The sequence below is a fragment of the Physeter macrocephalus genome, chromosome 11, assembly GCF_002837175.3.
Source record: "Physeter macrocephalus isolate SW-GA chromosome 11, ASM283717v5, whole genome shotgun sequence".
Taxonomy (NCBI): domain Eukaryota; kingdom Metazoa; phylum Chordata; class Mammalia; order Artiodactyla; family Physeteridae; genus Physeter; species Physeter macrocephalus.
The window spans coordinates 118,475,442-118,495,807 of record NC_041224.1 but is presented as its reverse complement, the minus strand read 5'-3'; the positions used below and the strand labels follow the sequence as shown (position 1 = coordinate 118,495,807).

At 38.9% G+C, this 20,366-nt stretch overlaps 1 protein-coding gene across 1 annotated transcript in view; it reads right to left on the bottom strand.

The window, feature by feature from the left end:
- PSMA6 (proteasome 20S subunit alpha 6) overlaps positions 1–18,774 on the bottom strand; it is a 24,141-nt gene extending 5,367 nt beyond the window's left edge. The window contains exons 1-5 of the mRNA XM_024118318.3: positions 18,576–18,774; positions 4,316–4,410; positions 3,769–3,850; positions 2,884–3,039; positions 167–345 (exon numbers count right to left, since the gene is read on the bottom strand). Coding sequence (XP_023974086.1) covers positions 167–345; positions 2,884–3,039; positions 3,769–3,850; positions 4,316–4,410; positions 18,576–18,651 — 588 coding nt within the window. The 5' untranslated portion in view covers positions 18,652–18,774. The remainder of the gene's footprint in view (positions 1–166; positions 346–2,883; positions 3,040–3,768; positions 3,851–4,315; positions 4,411–18,575) is intronic.
- Between the last annotated feature and the right edge of the window lie 1,592 nt (positions 18,775–20,366).

The window sequence follows — 20,366 nt, the reverse complement described above, 5'->3', positions numbered from 1 at the left end:
AAAAGCAGTCCTCACTGTTCCCATGTGACATCAATTTTACTATTAACCTGACAAACTTGGATATCATGACATAACCCAGGAATAGCCTATAGATTGTCAATTCTGCAGTGATCCTCATTATTCTATATAGCATAAAAAAAAGGTCAGTTCCTTTCGGCTAACTTACTTCCACTGTCTGTTCAAATGTCCAATCAAATTTCTTCTTCACTTTTTTTTCGAGGAAGCTGGTTGACTCGGTTTGTTTAACTCCTGCTGCAGTGGCTTTAAACCCACAGTAGTAACCTGCAGGATCACACTTGTACACCTGAGGGCCTTGTTCTTCATCTATACCAATTAAAATCATACCTAAACAGAAAGAAAGACCCTCATTAAATATCTTATGCCTTTATACGACAAGATTTCTTCTCTCTTGCTATTGCCACATAGCTGTTGTTAATCATTACTCTGGCCATCTATTTTAGGATTTTTTTTTTTTTCCTGAGAACAGGTTTTTTAATGTGTGACAGTAAATGCTCAATAAATGTGGAAATTAAATGATGTTACAGAAAAGGCAACTCATGAAAGCAAAGAAAATCCGGTTAGCCAATTTCACTGTTCTTTTAAAAATATTTTTTAAAGGATGTGTTTTAAGAAAATAACAAAACATAGGTTATCACCACAGATAAAACATAGGTTATCACCACAGATAAACAAATTTCTATTTTCCAAAAGGTTTTATCACGGATTTTTTAAAGGTTTTAATGATCACAAATGTAATTTACAATTTTCTAATACTTGCTATTACCCAAAGCATGTTCCTTTGAACCCTAATCCCTGAAGATGTTAACTGGTCAAATAAATTTGGAAAATATACTTTTCACATACTTCTTTTAGAAAAAAATAATATACAAAAGCATATTAAATGTTCTAAAATCTTCTGCTGTAGGTTGACCTACTTTAGCTTAGTAGTTCTTCAGTTTATTTGACCAAGAAATACTTTTTCTTGTATAATTATGTTATTGTAATGACATACAATTAAAATAAACCACCACCACCAAACTTCTTTCTACTCAGCAGAGCAGGTAACAAAGTATTTAAAGAATGGCTCAACCCCATTTGAACCTTTTTTTTTTTTTTTTTTTTTTGCAGTACACGGGCCTCTCACTGTTGTGGCCTCTCCCACTGCGGAGCACAGGCTCCGGACTCTGGACGCGCAGGCTCAGCGGCCACAGCTCACAGGCCTAGCCGCTCCGCGGCATGTGGGATCTTCCCGGACCGGGGCACGAATCCGCATCCCCTGCATCGGCAGGTGGACTCTCAACCACTGCGCCACCAGGGAAGCCCTGAACCTTTTTTATATAGTGTCTTCTTACAAGATTTGGTATTATTCAATGACTTTATTCACATTTATAGATGTTTTATAGAGTCTAGTAATGAGGAATTTTGAACCTTATTTTATTGACAAACACTATGACAGTGATCAGCTATCCATTTTATTCTAATATTATGTTACCCTGTAATTTTCTTTACATTTTATACTTGAGCTGTGATACAAAGCACAAGGGCACTACAAAAGAGAGATCCACTTACTTCTCTGGGGGGAAAAAAAGAAACACTTCTTTACTTCAGGGCCTTGCAAAATGAGCAGGTTTAACAGATGATAAGGAAATGAAGGGCAATCAAGGCAAAAGGAACATGCACAAAGGCACATGAAAGGTCAGGGCACACCCAGGGAATGACAAAAGATCCATGTATCACAGGAGCTTCAGGCGAAAGAGAAATGCAGAGCTTCAAGTCCAAGAGGCAACTTGGGAGTAAACTGTAAGGGGCCTTGCACATCGTATTAACAACAAAACAACAAAATTTGATTTTAGAATGATAACTCATGTAGGAATATGGAACAGACTAAGAAAGAGTAAGGAGGAAGAAAGGCAGTAAATTAGGTGGCAGAGGCAAGAGACAATGAAAAAGTGACAGAGGAGATGGAAGGGACAGATATTCTAAGGTAAAGCTGGATGACTAAACAGATGACCAGGGAAGGTGAGATGGGGGTAGAACAGAAGTTGAGGATGAGAGTAGGAAAACAGCAATGATTTCAAGTTTGAAGTATCTGTGGGACATGAAGGAAGAGACTGGGCTAAAGCTAATGAGGGAGTGACTGGCATACAGGTAGTAAACGAAGCTATCAAAGTGGATGAGATCACCCAGAAGAACAAAGAGGAGAGAAGGACCAAGGAGAGAAACCCGACGAGCAACAACATTTAAGGGACCAGTAGAAGAGGATGAGCTAAGGAAACTGAGGAGAAGAGTATCACTGAAGAAATCAAGGGAGAATTTTTAAGTGACAGGTCAAAAATAGGGTCAGATGCTAAAGAAAAATCATTACGCTGACTGCTTTAATTCTCATAAATGAATGACACAATGTCAGAAACAAACATGTTGAATTTTTCAGGCTAATTTATTACATTAAATCTCAGATCAGTAAAGCTTATTCCTCTCCCAAAAAAATTTTACTTGTTTTTTTAAAGAAGAAATTTATTCTAAATATATGAATCACAGGCATATATGTGTGAGCCTGATTCTTTAGGGTGGTCCAAAGAAACAACTACATTGTTACGATGCCTAATTTCAGCATTTCCATCGAACTAGTAATCTGGAATTGCAGTAGAATCTCCATTACAAAAGCCTAATAGCATCTAAAGTTTAAAGGTAGTGCCTAAAATACTGTTGTGAAACCTATCCTTCCATCACTGATTTATTATAAAGATTTCTTCACCTTTTATAACTTCCAAACCACATGTTCCAAACCCAAGTGTTACTGAAATAACTTTCTTTATGCATGTTCGCTAAAAAAAAAAAAATCATAATTCATCAATTATTTGGCAGACTTCTTTGCATACTTACAACAACCAAGAGGCCTCATTTCAGCATTCTGTGTGTAGACCTGAGAAATATCGGCAATTCTTTTACACAGCATGTCCACCGGAATCTCGTAACCATACTTGTATTTCCAATTAGCTGCTTCATAGCGTGCCCTCTGTACCTGGGATCTGCTGTCAGCTTAGAGCATAAAAAACAAAGGTTTACTTCTTTAGAAGGAAAGAATGAACCTCAATTCAGATAATTTTCCCAATATATACATATATCTCCATTATGACTTAGGGAAAACAGAAGTGGTCCACTATGGCTTTTTCTCCCACCAACGTATAATGAATGACTCAGCAATAAGTACGTGACAAAAAAGGGAAAAAGTTTAAAAAATGAAGTGCTATATCCAGCACTGCTCTTTTATGCTGAGCCCTTCATCAGTTGTCAAAATAGTTTCTAAAAGTGTCTAATAACTCCCCAAAGACCAGGTTTTAAAGAAAGAAAATAATGTTTCTCTCGATCTTTTTTTTGTGGGCTTGAATTTTCCCTTGATTTCAGAAAATAAAAACCCAATGTTATTTTTATAATTCTCACCTACTTCTAACCAGTGTCACTATCACCAGGTTTGAGATATACTGACTTATGTCCCCTTAAATTACTAACCATATCTGAAATAAATCATCTACGAGAGGGGCCTCAGCTCAGTTTCCCTGACTGCAGCACAGAGATCTAATTCTATTATACTTATGGTTTCAAAAAAGCTCACAATACTCTGAAGAGATTGATACTAGCCTTGGAAGACTGCAAATCTACTCATATCACCTGAAAATCAGACACTAAAGGAAGTCTTTTAAAATTAATACAAAACTCAAAAATAATCTGAAGAAAATAACAAATCTAAGTAGGTATTAAGTCAATCACCTGTCATTCCTGTCATCACGCAGCCGATGTTTTCGGTTATCTTGAATAAGTGAGTCACTGTGCTGGAATCCAATAATTTGTCCTAATGAACAAAATAAATCAAGATAATTTTAAAAATCACAGGTCTCTGTGTAGTGACAAAAAAATATTATGGAATGACAACAATAAACTATATAATAAATGTCTTCTGCTCATTTTACAGTTAAAACCAATAAAAAATTGGGGCAGGGGCACAACTCTGTTTTCCTTTTTCAGATGATATGTTTCCTATGGGCAAGAATTATAGCTCACCAAAGTGTGTTTTGAGGTCCCTGAAGACAAAAGACCTAGAAATCCCATTGTGCTTATAATCATACCACAAAGTTCAACTTGTCAATTCTGTCTACTCAGTTAAATTGTCAATAAATTCTTCTTGGATGACAGACAGGAAAGCAGGGTCAAAGCAAAAATAATGTTAACATATATAATAATATACCCTTGTACAAACTCATGAAACATTCTTGCATTATATTCTGCAACAATTGGCTATCTTGGCAGTACTACTTACAGGTACTTTCTTCTGTGTGACAATTACTGCACAGTCTTTCCCTCGGACAGCTACTGATGTAAGGCCACCCTGGTTAATAGCCTTAAAAGCATATTCTGGAAAACAGAACAGTTTTTTTTAAGAGGTGAAATAAACGATCATAGATTCATACAATGGAATAATAAATAGTTATTAAAAATAAAGAGCTTTATGAACTAACATGGAATGCCATCCAATACATGCAAAGTCAAAATAATGATGATAATAATAAATCGTAATTAAACCAACTCCACTTCTTTCCATTTTGATCATTTTCATCAGGTACAAATACCACATTTCCAATAAACATTTAATTAAGTTTTATTATATTAAATCTTTATAATTACATTTTATCATTTAAAAAGTTTGTTTTGTAGCCATTATTTCTACCAAGTCTGGTTTCCCTGGGTCAAATTTAGGTGATCTAAATTTTCTCAAGATTTACTATTTCTGTTAACTTTTAGTCAATAACTAATTGACCGTATGCAGTTTTTTTTTTTTTAACATCTTTATTGGAGTATAACTGTTTTACAATAGTGTGTTAGTTTCTCCTTTACAACAAAGTGAATCAGTTATACATATACATATGTTCCCATATCTCTTCCCTCTTGCGTCTCCCTCCCTCCCACCCCCCCATCCCACCCCTCTCTCTCTGACTTCGTCACAGCTTACCCTTCCCCCTCCCCATGTCCTCAAGTCCATGCTCTAGTAGGTCTGTGTTTTATTCCCGTCCTACCACTAATCTCTTCATGACATTTTTTTTCTTATATTCCATATATATGTGTTAGCATACGGTATTTGTTTTTCTCCTTAACTGCTGTTAGATTACTTTGCCTTTTATCCCCCACCACGTTGAAATTTTCTGGATCATGTTTTTTGCAATTTTCATGTTACCTACACTATAGGATTCTTTAGTTTATCTATAACAAACTTCAGCTTGTGCACTTCTCTAGCTGCTGTCAAATCATTCCCATGTTAAAACAACTGAATTGAAGTGGTTTATAAAAACAAACTACTTTGGCACCATGTGGTTTAGCTGATAATGACTGCCTGTGGAGAGTAGAATTACAGATGAGACTATCCCTTTCTATGTTGTATATTTCTGTAATATTTAAACTTAATATAAACATATTTTGTAATTAGGAAAAGAGCAACAAAAATTAATATATGCTCACTGTAGGAAATATAAAGGATAATGTAAAAGAAAAAAATTACTCACTACTCCAATTGTTATCTACATTTGATGCATAATAGATGCTTTTACTCTGTGCACCAGGTCTGAGGCCTGGTCTTATTCGGTTCAAAAAGCCACTGGTGATGAAGATCATCTGAGGAAGATACTACCTATGACACCAAAGAATTTCCTTTAATAGGAGCTGTGATAAAAATCCTTTGTCAAATATTTCTAAGTAGCCACATATTGAAGAGAACAAAAGAGTAAAAAGACTCTAGAAAAATCACCTCAAAGAAAATCCTCAGATCTAACTTACATTTAACTAGTTAATTACAACAGCTTGTTTTTACCATCCCATTACACCACAAACAACTTCTAAAATATAATGTTTCATAATGCTTCTCAGTTCTGTTTCTCATATGGTCAATAAAGCCTCTACCAGATCAACCCTCCATAGGTAAATTATAAACTCTAGACAAAACTACCCAAAGACACCAGAAAGAGGCCAAAAGAGGCAGATTCCAGAGAGGGAGGCAATGCTTGAAGACGGCAATGGACTGCGGTAAGCTCCCCATTTTCATGACTTAAGCTTGCATGCAGGCCCCAGTCAGGGGTAAACACCCACAGAAAACTCTGTCCTTTTGGCCTGAAGAGCTAGAGAACAGCTTGGGGGAGTAACCACAGCTGCTGGAAAATGAGGGAGAGAAAGGAGAAAGCCAGAGAGGGAGAGCCCCAACTTCTATGTTGCCCAAATCTCTAGCTGATTCCATAACCACACATGCAAAAGACAGACTCCAAGCAGCCTAGCTAGGATAAAAGAATTGATTTAAGCTGCCACCCAAATTAACCGCCTACTAGAACAAATTAACACTCTTTGGAGGAATATAACAGAATCCAGTCTTCACAACCTAACATTCACAAATGCCCAGGATATAATCCAGAATTACTTAACATACCAAAAAAGAAAACAAACCAAACCAAACCAAACATAGTTAAACATGATCTACTTAGAAGAGACCAACCCTGAGATGACCCAGATGTTGTATTAGCAGGCAAAGTTATTAAAACTATGTTCAATGACATAATGAAAAATATTCAAGATGAAATAAGAAATCTCAGTAAAGTACAAAAGAACCAAATAGAAATTATAGAACTGAAAAATACAATACCTAAAATTTAAAAATTCACCAAGTGAACTTAACTGCAGAATGGAGATATATGAAAATGAATCAAACTATCCCTTTTTAATTCTTTTTTGGCCATGCTGCACGGCATGCAGGATCTTAGTTCCCAGACCAGGGATCGAACCCGAGCCTCCTGCAGTGGAAGCACAGTCCTAACCACTGGACCACCAGGGAATTCCCTATCCAATTTTAAACAAGAGAAAACAGATTTAACAAAATAAGTCTGTGGGTCAACATCGAAAGGTATAATGTGTGTAACTGGAGTCCCATATGGAGAGGAAAGCACAAGACCAAAAAAAAAATAAAATAAAATCTTTAGAAATAATGGCTAAAATGCTCCAAATTAGGCAAAAGACATAAAATTTCATACTGAAGAACCAGTGAACCCCAAGCAGGATAAATACAAAGAAAACCACACCTGTGCTCATTATAGTCAAATTCCTGAAAACCAAAAGCAGAGAAAAATTTGAAAACAGAGAAAAAGAACAGATTATACACAAGAGAACAATGATTTGAATTCCATGATTGCACCTGAAGACAGTGGAACATCCTTAATGTGTGGAAAGAAAAATCATCAATTCAGAATTCTATATCCAATAAAAACATCCTTCAAGAATGAAAGTAAAATAAAGATACTTTCAGACTTGCAACAAAAACACTAAAAGAAGTTCTTTGGGCCGAAAGAAAATGATACCAAAAGAAAACTCCAATCTTTAGAAATGAGGAACATCAAAAAATGGTAAATATCTGGATAAATATAAAAGACTATTTTATTCTCTTTAATTCTTTAAAAATACCTAACAAGGGTTTCCTTGGTGGCACAGTGGTTAAGAATCCACCTGCCAATGCAGGAGACACGGGTTTAAGCCCTGGTCAGGGAAGATCCCACATGCCGTGGAACAACTAAGCCCGTGCACCACAACTACTGAGCCTGCGCTCTAGAGCCCACAAGCCACAACTACTGAGCCCGCGTGCCACAACTACTGAGCCCGCGTGCCACAACTACTGAAGCCCATGTGCCTAGAGCCCATGCTCTGCAACAAGAGAAACCACCGCAATGAGAAGCCCACACACTGCAATGAAGAGTAGCCCCTGCTTGCCCCAACTAGAGAAAAGCCCTCGCGCAGCAAGGAAGACCCAACACAGCAAAAAATAAATAAATAAATAGATCTGTTTTATTTATATATAAAATACTTAACAAAAGTTACATTTGTGGAGTTTATGAAATATGTACATGTATTACTTATAAAAAAGGGAGTAAATGGACTTTCAATGTTTCAAGGCTTGCACATTTTATGTGAAATGAGAAATATTAACTCTAAGACTGGGAGAAGTTAAGCAGGTATATCATAATCCTTAGAACAACACTAAAGGATGCTAAGAAGTAGCCAAAAGGCTAATAGATTAAAATGAAATTCTAAAAACTGTTCAAATAATTGAAAAGGGGGCAAGGGAGGAGGTACTGGGGAACAAACAAACAAAACAAAGACAAACAGAAATAAATAAAATAGTAAATTTAAATCTAACCATGTCAACAACTGCATTAAATGCTAATGGATGAGGGGACTTCCCTGGTGGCTCAGTGGTTAAGAATCTGCCTGCCAATGCAGGGGACACGGGTTCAAGCCGCACAAATAAACAATATTAAGGGGCTTCCCTGGTGGTGCAATGGTTAAGAATCCTCCTGCCAATGCAGGGGACAGGGGTTCGAGCCCTGGTCCGGGAAGATGCTTCTGAGCCACTAAGCCCATGCACCACCACTACTGAGCCCAAGTGCTACAACTACTGAAGCCCGTGTGCCTAGAGTCCATGCTCCGCAACAAGAAAAGCCACCACAATGAGAAGCCTGCACACCGCAAAGACGAATAGCCCCCACTCGTCCCAACTAGAGAAAGCCCGCGCGCATCAACAAAGACCCAATGCAGCCATAAATAAATAAATAGACAGATAGATAAATAAATAAATGCTAATGGATGAAATACTCCAATTAAAAGAAACTGACAGATGTAGAGAACAAAAGTATGGACACCAAGCGGGAAAAGCAGAGGAGGGGAGTGGTGGTGGTCGGATGAATTGGGAGATTGGGATTGACATACATACACTATTATGTATAAAATAGATAACTAATAAGAACCTGCTGTATAAAAAATAAATGAATACATAAAATTCAAATTAAAAAATTTTAAATTAAGATTTAAAAAAAAGCAGAAATTGTCAGAATGGATAGAAAAGCAAGACTCAAATATATGCTGCCTACTGGAGACACACTAATAAATGGAGGAAAAAACATATACCATATAAAAGTAAGCATCAGAAAGTTGGAGGGACTATATTAATATCAGATAAAGTAGACTTCAAGACAAAGAGTATTATCAGAAATAAAGAGGAACATTTCAAAATGATAGAAGAATCAATTCATAAGAAGACATAACACTCATAAATGTATACACACCTTTTAAGACTACTTCAAAATACATGAAAGGAAGATTGACCAAATTAAAAAAGGAAATGGACAATCACACCCAGTTAAAGATTTTAACACTGACACTTAGCAACCGCTAGAAACATACAAACACCAAAAAAGTAGACATGCATGATATGAACTACACCATCAACCACCCTGACCTAGCTGGTATCTGTAGAATACTATTGGCAGTAACTGAAAAATACACAGGCACATGGTATTAACAGTACATGGTACATTTACCAAGACAGACCATATGTTAGGCCATAAAACAAGTCTCAATTTTTAAAGTGCTGAAATCCCTATACTTAGGGAAAATTTTTAATTTGAAAATTTAAAACCACACTTCTAAATAATCCATGCGTCAAAGAAGTAATCACCAGGGAAATTTTTAAATATTTTGAACTGAATGGTAATAAAAATGTATCAAAACTTGTAGGATGCAGCTAAAAGTGTTCAGAAGGAATTTTACTGCTATGGTGGACAGATCCTAAGGTGGCCTCCCCTCCACAATACCTGCCTCCTGGTGTTCACATCTTTGTGTAATCCCCTCCCGAGTGTGGGCAAGATCTCTTAACTTCCTTCTAACAAACTAAATATGGCAAAGGTGATGGGATGGCACTCTACTGATTACATTATATAAGATTCCACCTTGCTAGCAGACTCACTCTTGAGATTCTTCTTGCTGGCTTGATAAGTAGCTATGTGGCAAGAACCACCAGTGGCCTCTGGTGAACAGCCAGAAGGTAGTTGGGGCCCTCAGTCCTACACTGCAAACCTAAGTTTCCACTTTAAGAAGCTAGAAAAGGGCAAAGTAAACCCAGATTAGAAGAAAAGAAATAATAAAGATCAGAAATGAATGAAATAGACAAAGAAGAGAACATGAACAAAGTCAAAAATTGATTCTTTGAACAAAAACCAATAAACCAACGGGACTTCCCTGGCAGTCCAGTGGTTAAGACTCTGCACTCCCAATGCAGGGGGCATGGGTTCAATCCCTGGTCAGGGAACTAAGATCGCGCGTACTGCAAGGCGCAGCCAAACAAAAAACAAAAAAAACAAAAAAATTATAAGCCTTTTGGTGTGTTGAAAAACGGTCCCCAAATGATATCCATGTCCTAATCCCTGGAATCTGCAAATACTGCCATATATAGCCCCCCCACCCCCCCAAAAAAGAGAGAGAGATCTTTGCACATGTGATTAAGTTAATCTTGAGATGGGGAGATTATCCTGGTGGGCCCTAAATGCATTCCTATGAAGAGACAGAGGGAAACTTTATACACACAGAGCAGAAGGTGCTATGAAGAGGGAGCAGACAGATTTGAAAATGCTGGTCTTGAAGATGAGTGATGCAGCCGCAAGCCAAGAAATGCTGGCAGCCTCTTGAAGTGGACGAGACAAGGAATGCATTCTTCCCTAGAGCCTCCAGAGAGAGCATGGCCCTGCTGGACAGCTAGATGTTGGTCAGGTGATACAGATTTCAGACTTCGGGCCTCCAGAAGTGTGAGAGAATAAATTCTGTTGTGTTAAGCCTCCAAGTTTGTGGTGATTTGTTACAGCAGCCACAGGAAACTCAAACAAACCTCTAGCCAGACTAAGAAAATAAGAGAATACAAATGACCAGTTATCAGGAATAAAAGAAGAGTTACCACTCTATATATTATAGAGATAAAGAAACATTAGGGACAATCACTTCCATACAGATATATATCTGGGTCACCATGCTTGATCTCACCTAATTTCAGTTCCACATTTTCAACTGCTTGCTGTTATTACCAGATTGCTCACAACACAATTCTGGCCTAAAAAGTATTCCATCTATGGCTATACAGGGCTATTAGTTTGCAATTTTTACCATCTCTCCTCTTACACTGTACTTTTTGCTTAGAGACCTTGACCCTTCCCACACCCATCTCTTTGCTGCTTCAAGTCCTCTCTGGACTGCCCTATCACTCTTATTTCCACCTAGCCAAAGCCTGCCCTTCCCCTCAAGCCTCTTCCATTTCCCATGGACACTTTCTCTGGTTGTCCTAGAAGGGACTCTTCAACGCTTTCTCTGAATTCCCACAGTATTTCCTATCTCACCAGTAATTTTAGCACTTTCAAATGTGTATTTCCCCCTCCACCACCAAAATGGATAGTTGAAGAAAGTAGGAACCAAGGAACTTTAAAATTACACTTGCAACCGGTAGACACTAAGTCAAAGGTTGGCCATGGACCCAATCCAGCTTACTCAAACTGGTTTAGAATACATAGTTTTCTAGAAAGATTTTAATTAAAAGTCTGATAAAATACAATCAGGGTTTAGTTTTTCTTAGAAAAAAAAATTCTGGTATCTTTTGACCCTCATTCCCACATAGCAACTGTCCTGCAGAGGAAAAATCATCAAGGGCTGGCATGTGTTTTGCAGTTTTTCACAGTTCCCATCACTCCTCCTCCTATCTCATCAGCCGGTTTCACTCATGTGCATTACTTATCTGGTCTGCTTTAATAATGCAAAAGATAAAAGGCCACAAAAGAAAGAGCTACAGCCCTCACCATATAATAAAATTTTGTCCCACAAAATAAAAAAAAAATTTTTTTTACACATAGAAAATGTTTCTCAATAGACAATGAGCCTATGAATTAGCCAGGATTCATTAAAGGAGTCCTAGTCCTCTCTCCCTCTCTATATAGAGTAGTGCTGTCCAACAGAACTTTCTGCGATAATGGCAGTGTGTTCTATATTTGCCTGGTCCAATATAATAGCCATTAGCCATATGTGGCTACTGAACACTTGAAATATGGCTAGTGCAATGAAGGAACTGAATTTTTAATTTAATTTAAAGTTCTTAGTTAATAATATCATTCCTGGGACTTCCCCGGTGGTGCAGTGGTTAATCCACCTGCCAATGCAGGGGACACAGGTTCGAGCCCTGGTCCGGGGAGATCACACGTGCCGCGGAGCAACTAAGCCCATGGCCACAACTACTGAGCCTATGTTCTGGAGCCTGTGAGCCACAACTACTGAGCCTGCGTGCTGCAACTACTGAAGCCCACGTGGCCGAGAGCCTGTGCTCCGCAACAAGAGAAGGCACCGCACTGAGTAGCCCGCGCACCGCAACGAAGACCCAGCACAGCCAAATAAATAAATAATAATTTTTAAAAAAAGTATATCATTCCTGGACTTCTCTGGCGGCCAGTGGTTGAGACTCCACGCTTCCACCGCATGGGGCATAGGTTCCATCCCTGGCGGGGAACTAGGATCCCACATGCCACGTGGTGCGGCCAATAAATATATATATCTCATTCCTGCTCTTCATCTCCTACTTTCCAGTCTCCTTCACTGCTTCCATCTCTTCAGCTGACTCCTTAAATACTGGTATCCCCCAGAATTCTATCATTTCTCCCTATCACTGGATGATTTTATCCTATATAATCACCACTAACTATGTCATCTTTAGCTCTGAACCCACATTTGCAAATGCCTATTTCTCCCACAGGCATGTCTGAAATTAAACTCCTCTTCTCTATAAACCTCCTTCTTTTTTTATACTCCTTATCTCAAATTACTAACCACTCAAGTTTTCAAGCTGGGTACCATTTTTGACTCTTCACTTCTCTCTCATCAGAGAAATGTCCACTCGTATCTAGGATTTGCTTTAAAATACTCCAGCAGAGAGGGGAAAAGTATATGGGAAAACAAGATTAATAAAATGCTGACGACCGCTGAAGCTGGATTATGGATACATGTGGGTCATTGTATTATTCTACCTACTTTGGTTTGAAATTTTCCATAATAAAATTTTTAAAGATAAAACTCAAGAATCTCCCATTCTCCAGCCTTTCTCTCTCAATACCTTAACTCACTCGTTAGGACTTATATGGATTACTGAACAAGCCTCTCCAAAGTGGTCTTCCTGTCATCTGTCCCTTTCTACTCTAGTTCTACACTCAGCTCTTCTATTTTACTTAATAATTTTGTCGTTCTTAAAGATTTCTGCTGGCTATGTCCAAAACCTATGGGACAAAGTCCAAACTCTAGCATGGCATCCAAATCTTTTCAAAATTTTGCTACAATCTACTCTTCCAGTTATCACTGTCTGCTCCAACCATGCTGACTGACCAATACACTGGTCTCCCTGAATTTCCTTATCTAATCTCCATGTAGATCAATTTATATTCTCTGAGGAAACTTTCCTGGCTCTCCCTGTGAGTGTCACTTCCTAAAGTAGCCTTTTTTGCACAGATATTTTAGTACTTACCATGGTGCACTGCACTGTAATTTTCAATAAAATTTTGTGTAAATGAATCCCCATTATAACACTACCACCAGCATAAAATAAATAAGCTACAAAGACACATATTGTACAGCACAGGGAATATAGCCAATATTTTATAATAACTATAAACGGGGTATAACCTTTAAAAATTGTGAATTACCATGCTGTACACCTGAAACTTATATAATATTGTTCGCCAACTATACCTCAACTAAAAAAATTTTTTAATTAAAAAAATTTTAATTTAAATAATACCACCATAAAATATATGTTACAATAATTTCCACAAAAATGGAAACTGCCAAGTAAAGAATCTAGAGACAATAACTAAAAAGTATCTTCTAAAGGAACACTGGGAGAGTAAAAAGTAATATCACACATATAGCAGAGGTGAGCATGAAGCCCAATTAAGAGAAAATAGTTTATAGGCAGCATTTAAAAGGCATGTTTAGTTTTTAAAAGCCAGAATTCACATGTCAGAAATAATAATTAAACGCTTTATCTCCATTACTAAAGATTTGTTTTTTTGGATAAAATTTCAGAAACTTACAAAACTAGCAAACATTGTTATGTTAATCTCAGTAACCTGTTATTGAATGTCCAAGATTATGCAGGAAAATGATAGCCCATTTCTCATTTTTTAAATGGGAAAAACTATAATGGATTTATTATTTTAAATGGGAAAGATTATAATGGATTTAAGTTACATATTAAATTTCTTAATTAGTAACTTAAATACATAGTAAATTACCTATTATCATCTATGTATTAGATTGAACCACACAAAAGAGCTATTTTTATAGGTAAAAACCAGTCAAACACCAGCAGTTTCACAAGGTTCAACCTAACAACAAACAGGTTAGAATGAAAACTGCTTCCCTGATTACAAATAAAATGGTTAATAAACAGCTGTTTGTATATAGAGACCTCTTTTCCACAGTAATCTCTTACACACTCTGCTTCCTCCTCTACAATTTTCCTCAACACTTTCCACACTTTCCCAACTTTTCCAGGACTCATTCGTATAACACTAGGATAAAATAGGGGCTAAATAAAAGGTACTGTGACAAAATGTTCAGGACAAGCACACAATGCCCGACAATGGCTCACAGTATGAGCTGCTCAGTGTGATGCTAGCGACAGCAGCGATGTACGTCCCATTTATGGATGCTCATTTCGAAGCGTCTACAGGTGATTCTGAAATTCTGCCAATTATAGGAATGTAACTCAAGATTTATCCCACCCATAATTCTGTCTAAAATGCTGTACTGAGATGGAATTTTTGGTGCTCAGCATGATGTAGGGTATACGGAAATAGAAACAAATGTTGTACACATGAAACTTAATGTTATAAGCCAATGTTACCCCAATAAAACACAAATCTAAAATTAAAAAAAAAAAAAAGAGAGAATTGCAGCCCTAATGACACCTTAATTTTCAGCCTATGTGACCCTAAGCCTACCAGACTTCTAACTTACAAGACTGGGAAAAAATTAATAGACGTTTAAAAACAAACAAAAACCTGTACTGAATTTTGGAAAATATGATTTTTTTCCCATATAAACATGGGCTGGAAACATAATGTATGCTCCATACATTCTTCGAAGTTTGGTTATCAAAAAAATAAGAGATGTTTTACTGGGGTAAGGCAGGTATTCTGCAGGATATGTCTACATTCAATTTGAATGCTGTACGACTAGAAACTTTTTGTTAAGGTTTTTTGAAACTGCCATTCTGTCTTTCCCTAACCTTGTAACTTAAGCAGGAAGTGTGTCTCATTTCACAGTGCCTCCAAATATTACACTCCTTAAAATGGTGATGTTCAAGCAGGTGGGGTCATCAGAAATCTTGGCGTTTGTGAGTGTGTCGGGGGGGGGGATATGAAGTTGAAAACATAGCAGTGTTTGATCCCATTATTTTTGTGTAGTTTGAATATGTATGTATTTATGAATATATATATATACACGTATGTATACATATACACATTTAATTTCAAATCAGATTCAAGAGGGCATGAGAAGTCTGGGTTGAGAAACACTACTTTAAAACAAGAATTTTTTTTAACAGCAAAAGAGGCAAACAGTAAGTACTTCTCAGTCCATTTATTTTTGAAACTCCTGATTCCATTTTTATCAGCTACTTGTTTCTTCTTGACAGCATCCCTCACAGAAACATTTTACTGAGCACTTACTATGTGACACTCAGTACTTTACATCTATTAACTCATTAAATCCTTAGAGACCTATAAGGTAAGTGGAATTATTATCTCTATTTTACATATGTAGAAAGTTTTCCTAGTTGGTGTGGCGCAAGGACTCCCCAGGAATCCTGGCTTCAGTACACAGTACCACTTCCAGATTAGAAAACTGTCCTCTCCAGTCTGTCTCTACCAGACCATTTCTTTCCTATCATTATCAGCATGCTCCCTTCTTAGAAGCAACCAAGCAGTGCTCACTTTCATCTGGGAGGCAAATTCAAGTGACTGCTTCTACCTCCCTTGCCAGGCATATCCAGCAAAAGACCTGCAAGCAGGGCTTCCCTGGTGGCGCAGTGGTTGGGAGTCCGCCTGCCGATGCAGGGGACACGGGTTCGTGCCCCGGTCCGGGAAGATCCCACATGCCGCGAAACGGCTGGGCCCGTGAGCCATGGCCGCTGAGCCTGCGCGTCCGGAGCCTGTGCTCCGCAACGGGAGAGGCCACAACAGTGAGAGGCCCGCGTACCGCAAAACAAACAAACAAAAAAACCTGCAAGCAGGAGAGGCCTGAAAGTAGTCAGGCTTATGGGCCTTCGTTTCCCCACTGATAAGTGCTCTGTATACAGCGCTACAGTTTTTCTATACACACACACACCCCCCCTACCCCTTGAATACATTCATTGAGAGAAAATTTTCAAGGTACAGGTAACAATCAAAAATCTTTCTCTCTACTTCTTGGGAACAAACACTGCCAACAGTTTGTTTATGATTATAGTTAGCATTGTAACTTTAAATTTATACCTCTAATTTTTAAATTTATCAACTTTAGACTACATTTATCTTTTGAACCCCAGCTACGGAAGATGAGGAGCATAGGTGCCTTTCCATTAATCTTTCCATTCCCTTGTCATCTCTCCATTTTTCTTATATTATTTTTCCACTGTTATGGTTAACAATTTGCACTTTATAATTCTTATACGTTTTGTCTTTGGCAGATTCTAAAGTTTATAAACTAATAAACAGTACTTACAACATTATGACAATGTACATGTATTTCACTAGAGAATCAAGCATGGATGGACAATGAAAGAAGAAAATAGAGCTACTAATTTAATAGACCAAAAATAAAATCGGCCAAGGAATCAAACAAAAAATAACATTTACTGAGGACTTAATACTGTGCTAAGCACTCTACATATATCGTTTTATTTAATCCTCAAAACAACCATATAAGGAAGGAATTATTAGGCCAACTTTGTAAACAGAAACTAAGGCTAAAGTTATATCACTTGCCCAGGTGAGCTAGTAATGAGGAGAGCAGGACTTTGAATCCAGGTATGGCTCCAGGGCCTGAACTCTTCACCACTATACTGCTTGCTCATACTAACTATTCTTTCACTTTCCTTTTCCTAGCCATGTCTAATTAGTGCCCTAAGTAGCTGAGGGAGTGTGTTATACAACAAGACAGAGCTTAAAATTATTCTGTCTAGATATTTAACTTGTTTTGAACTACATGTTCTATTCTGAATCTTTTAAAACCATCAAAATGACACTACATTCAGCCTCTCTACTCACCAAATCTGGGAAGCGTTAAAGCCTATGCTTTATGGCTAGATTTCACAATACAGTATACAAAAGCAAAGTGTAGGTCTAAGTGACTTTTCCTGTTTGCATATTAAAAACCATAAAATAGAACATTCAAAGCATAGTTTAATATAGAAAAAGTCTTTAAAACTCAGGAATGAAACTTTAAAAATGAAACTTCCTTGAAGATACAGTTATCATCTCTCTGTTCTATCTTAGGTCATATTTTTCAGTTGGGGATGAGTTAAGGGGTTACTGAATTAACCAATATGATGTTGTTTCTTGCTACGTTATATCCAGTATGTAGCCATATAGTAGACTACTTTCATTCCAAGTTATCTTTATTTCTAAAATTTACAGGTGAAGAGAACCTCATTTATAGGCCAACTCTCTCCTTATGATTTCCAAGCACAGACGATTTTATCACTGTCCTCGCCAAGGCACTGAGGTGCTAAATCACTCAAAAATGAAACCATCACCGGCCAGTTGTAAATCAGGTTCTCCTGATACTGAATTCTCCAGAGCAAGAGGTTAAGGGTCCGGGGTTATAATCATAACCTAAACCCTGACACCTTTTCGATCCAACAAAATATACTACTATACTGAACAAGTGTAACTACTTTAGGGTTTATTTCCGTTGAAGCTGTTCAGGAAACAGCTAGTTCACCATACCTCATCTACAGTCCAGAACCAGCTTTTAAACTATAGTAGCATTCAAACTGATGTGGGTTAAGAGAAGATGCTAGTTTCAAGAGCAGCTCTAGAACTGACAGCCACTCACCCTACCACCAGTTTTTCAAAGATGTCCTGAACTCCGTAGGTATTTGTAATTTGGCACTTTTTATTTTTCTTTTTATCCGTTTGTTTACGTATCTGTCACGCCCTTTAAGCTGTGAGCTTCAGTATAGGTGAGGGTGTGACATCTTTGCATCCCTCAGGACCAGCACAGCGTCTGGCACACAGAAGGCTCTGAATGCCTACGCGGAATTAACCACAGGACCAAGAAGTCCATGCTGCAAACAAAGGAAAACGGCGGGGGGACGTTTTAATTGGAAGGTCAAGGAACCAATTACCCATTAGAGGATTATAGACGTTGGGCCCACTCACGTCAAACAGCTCTACTTTCCTTAACGCTTTACAGTGTCCAGGCAGTGTGGCCCCTTGCCCTGGAGAGCCCGAGGCCTTCAGCCTTCGGGCTCCCATCCCTGCCTGCAGATACCGGTGGGAACATCACGGGACTCGACCTGGCCTCGGCCCTCCTCCCGTCCCAGCTCCGGCCATGCTTCAGCCCGGGACTAAACTCCGGCCGCGGCTTCCTGCTCCAGGCCGTACCATGACAGAGCAATTCGAGTGGACCAAAGGCAAACCCGGTTCACTCACCTACTTGGTAGAGCCGGCCCTCAGGGGAAAAAATGGTAATGTGGCGGTCAAAACCAGCGCTGGAGCCACGGGACATGGTGCACCAGTACTCCAAGAACAATCCTGGGGCCCCGTAGCTCCCGCACCAGGTGTACAAGCCCCTCCGGAAATTGCAGCGACTGCTTCCGGGGCACTGGCGGGCTTCGTCCGCTCTTGCGCCCCGAAGTCATGATTCTAGCGTCAGTTCGCGCGCGCCTGAGAACTCCAAGGCCCCGCCTCTAGTGGAGGGTGGGGAGAGAGGACCAAAGGTTTTCGATGTGCGCATGCGCCAGCCCCATGTGTGGGCGGGTTTAAGATGGCTGGTGAAGTTCTCGTTGAGGCGGTTTATAGAGCTTTCATCTAGAGAATGAATTGACTATAGCAAGAACAAAAAAGGTTTCCGGGGCCAGGAGTAGTGAGTTGCCTGTCTGTGGGATCGCGTATTTAACAAGTCTCTCGTTAGTTTTGGCACCTGTATATCCAGCCTGGCTCTGGCTTGCTGGCGTTCTTCTAACCTCTTTACCCAACCACTTTGCTTCCTGCTACTAGAGGGAGAAATAAATGGATTGCAGCTGCTCCCGCAGCAGCCGTTAATTTCAGGTACAGAAGGGAGCGGGTTCTGCTAGCCACTCCAGAGCAGAGTTTTCTTCTGGCCAGGCAAGATCTTTCTTTGGCCAATAGCCCCCGAAAGTTTTGTCTTAAAAGTGGAACTGGGGTTGAAATATAGGTATAATACAGCAATCAGTAGCCTTGATCGATAATGAACAAGAACCAAAGGGAAAGGATCATAGCAGGCCGGCCTTAGATGAACTAATGAGAATATTTCCCAAGCAGGCGAGATAGCTCCGGGAGAACAGCAGGTGGCTTTTGGAACTCTAAAATGTGCCTATTTTGACCTACCTCAAGGCACGCTCCTATTTAGTGAATATAAAATGCAAAACAGATGTTAAGCTAGTGTCGCCCGCCCCCTCTGCCCAGTAGTTTGTGCGCCAGGAAGGCCAGCTATACCAAGATTTCTGGCACTTCAATATACCAGCTGTAATGAATAGTGAAGTAGGGATTCTTACCTCTTTAATGTATTTTCTCTTAAACTCACTTTCCATTTAAAAGAAAAAATTTTGTAAGAGCCTCCTAAGGAGTTTCTTATGGAAGTTCCGATTTCTCAAGAGTGTTTTTTTTAAAATAAACTTCTATTTCATTACTGAAAAAGAAAATTCAAAACTGAAATTCGATTAAGAAAATACTAAGTGCAGACATCATCTCTGGCACACGGGGTACTTTCCAGCTCTGGCTGATTCCCAAGTGTACTGATAAAAGTTGTCCCTTGCTTCTGATTTAGGTCCTCATCCTCAGCACCAACTCCTCCTGACCTTTTGAGTACTTTTTTTTTCCCCTCAGACACTGAGCAAGCCTCCTAAACTGTAATTTCTACAGTTTACCTGAAGAGTCATAGACAAAATGAGTTCTCTGTAAGGCTGCTAGGAGGGTGAACTCATTCAACAGCCCCCTCTGTGCTGATATTTCCTCAAAACTAGGTCTCTAGCTGGATCCTTCTATGGTGCCGAGTCTTCTCTAATCGCATATATGACATTTTTCACATTGAGACACATGGTACCTCAAAACCCAACTTGTTTAAAACAAGATACCTGGGGCTTCCCTGGTGGTGCAGTGTTTAAGAATCCGCCTGGGGCTTCCCTGGTGGCGCAGTGGTTGCGCGTCCGCCTGCCGATGCAGGGGAACCGGGTTCGCGCCCCGGTCTGGGAGGATCCCACG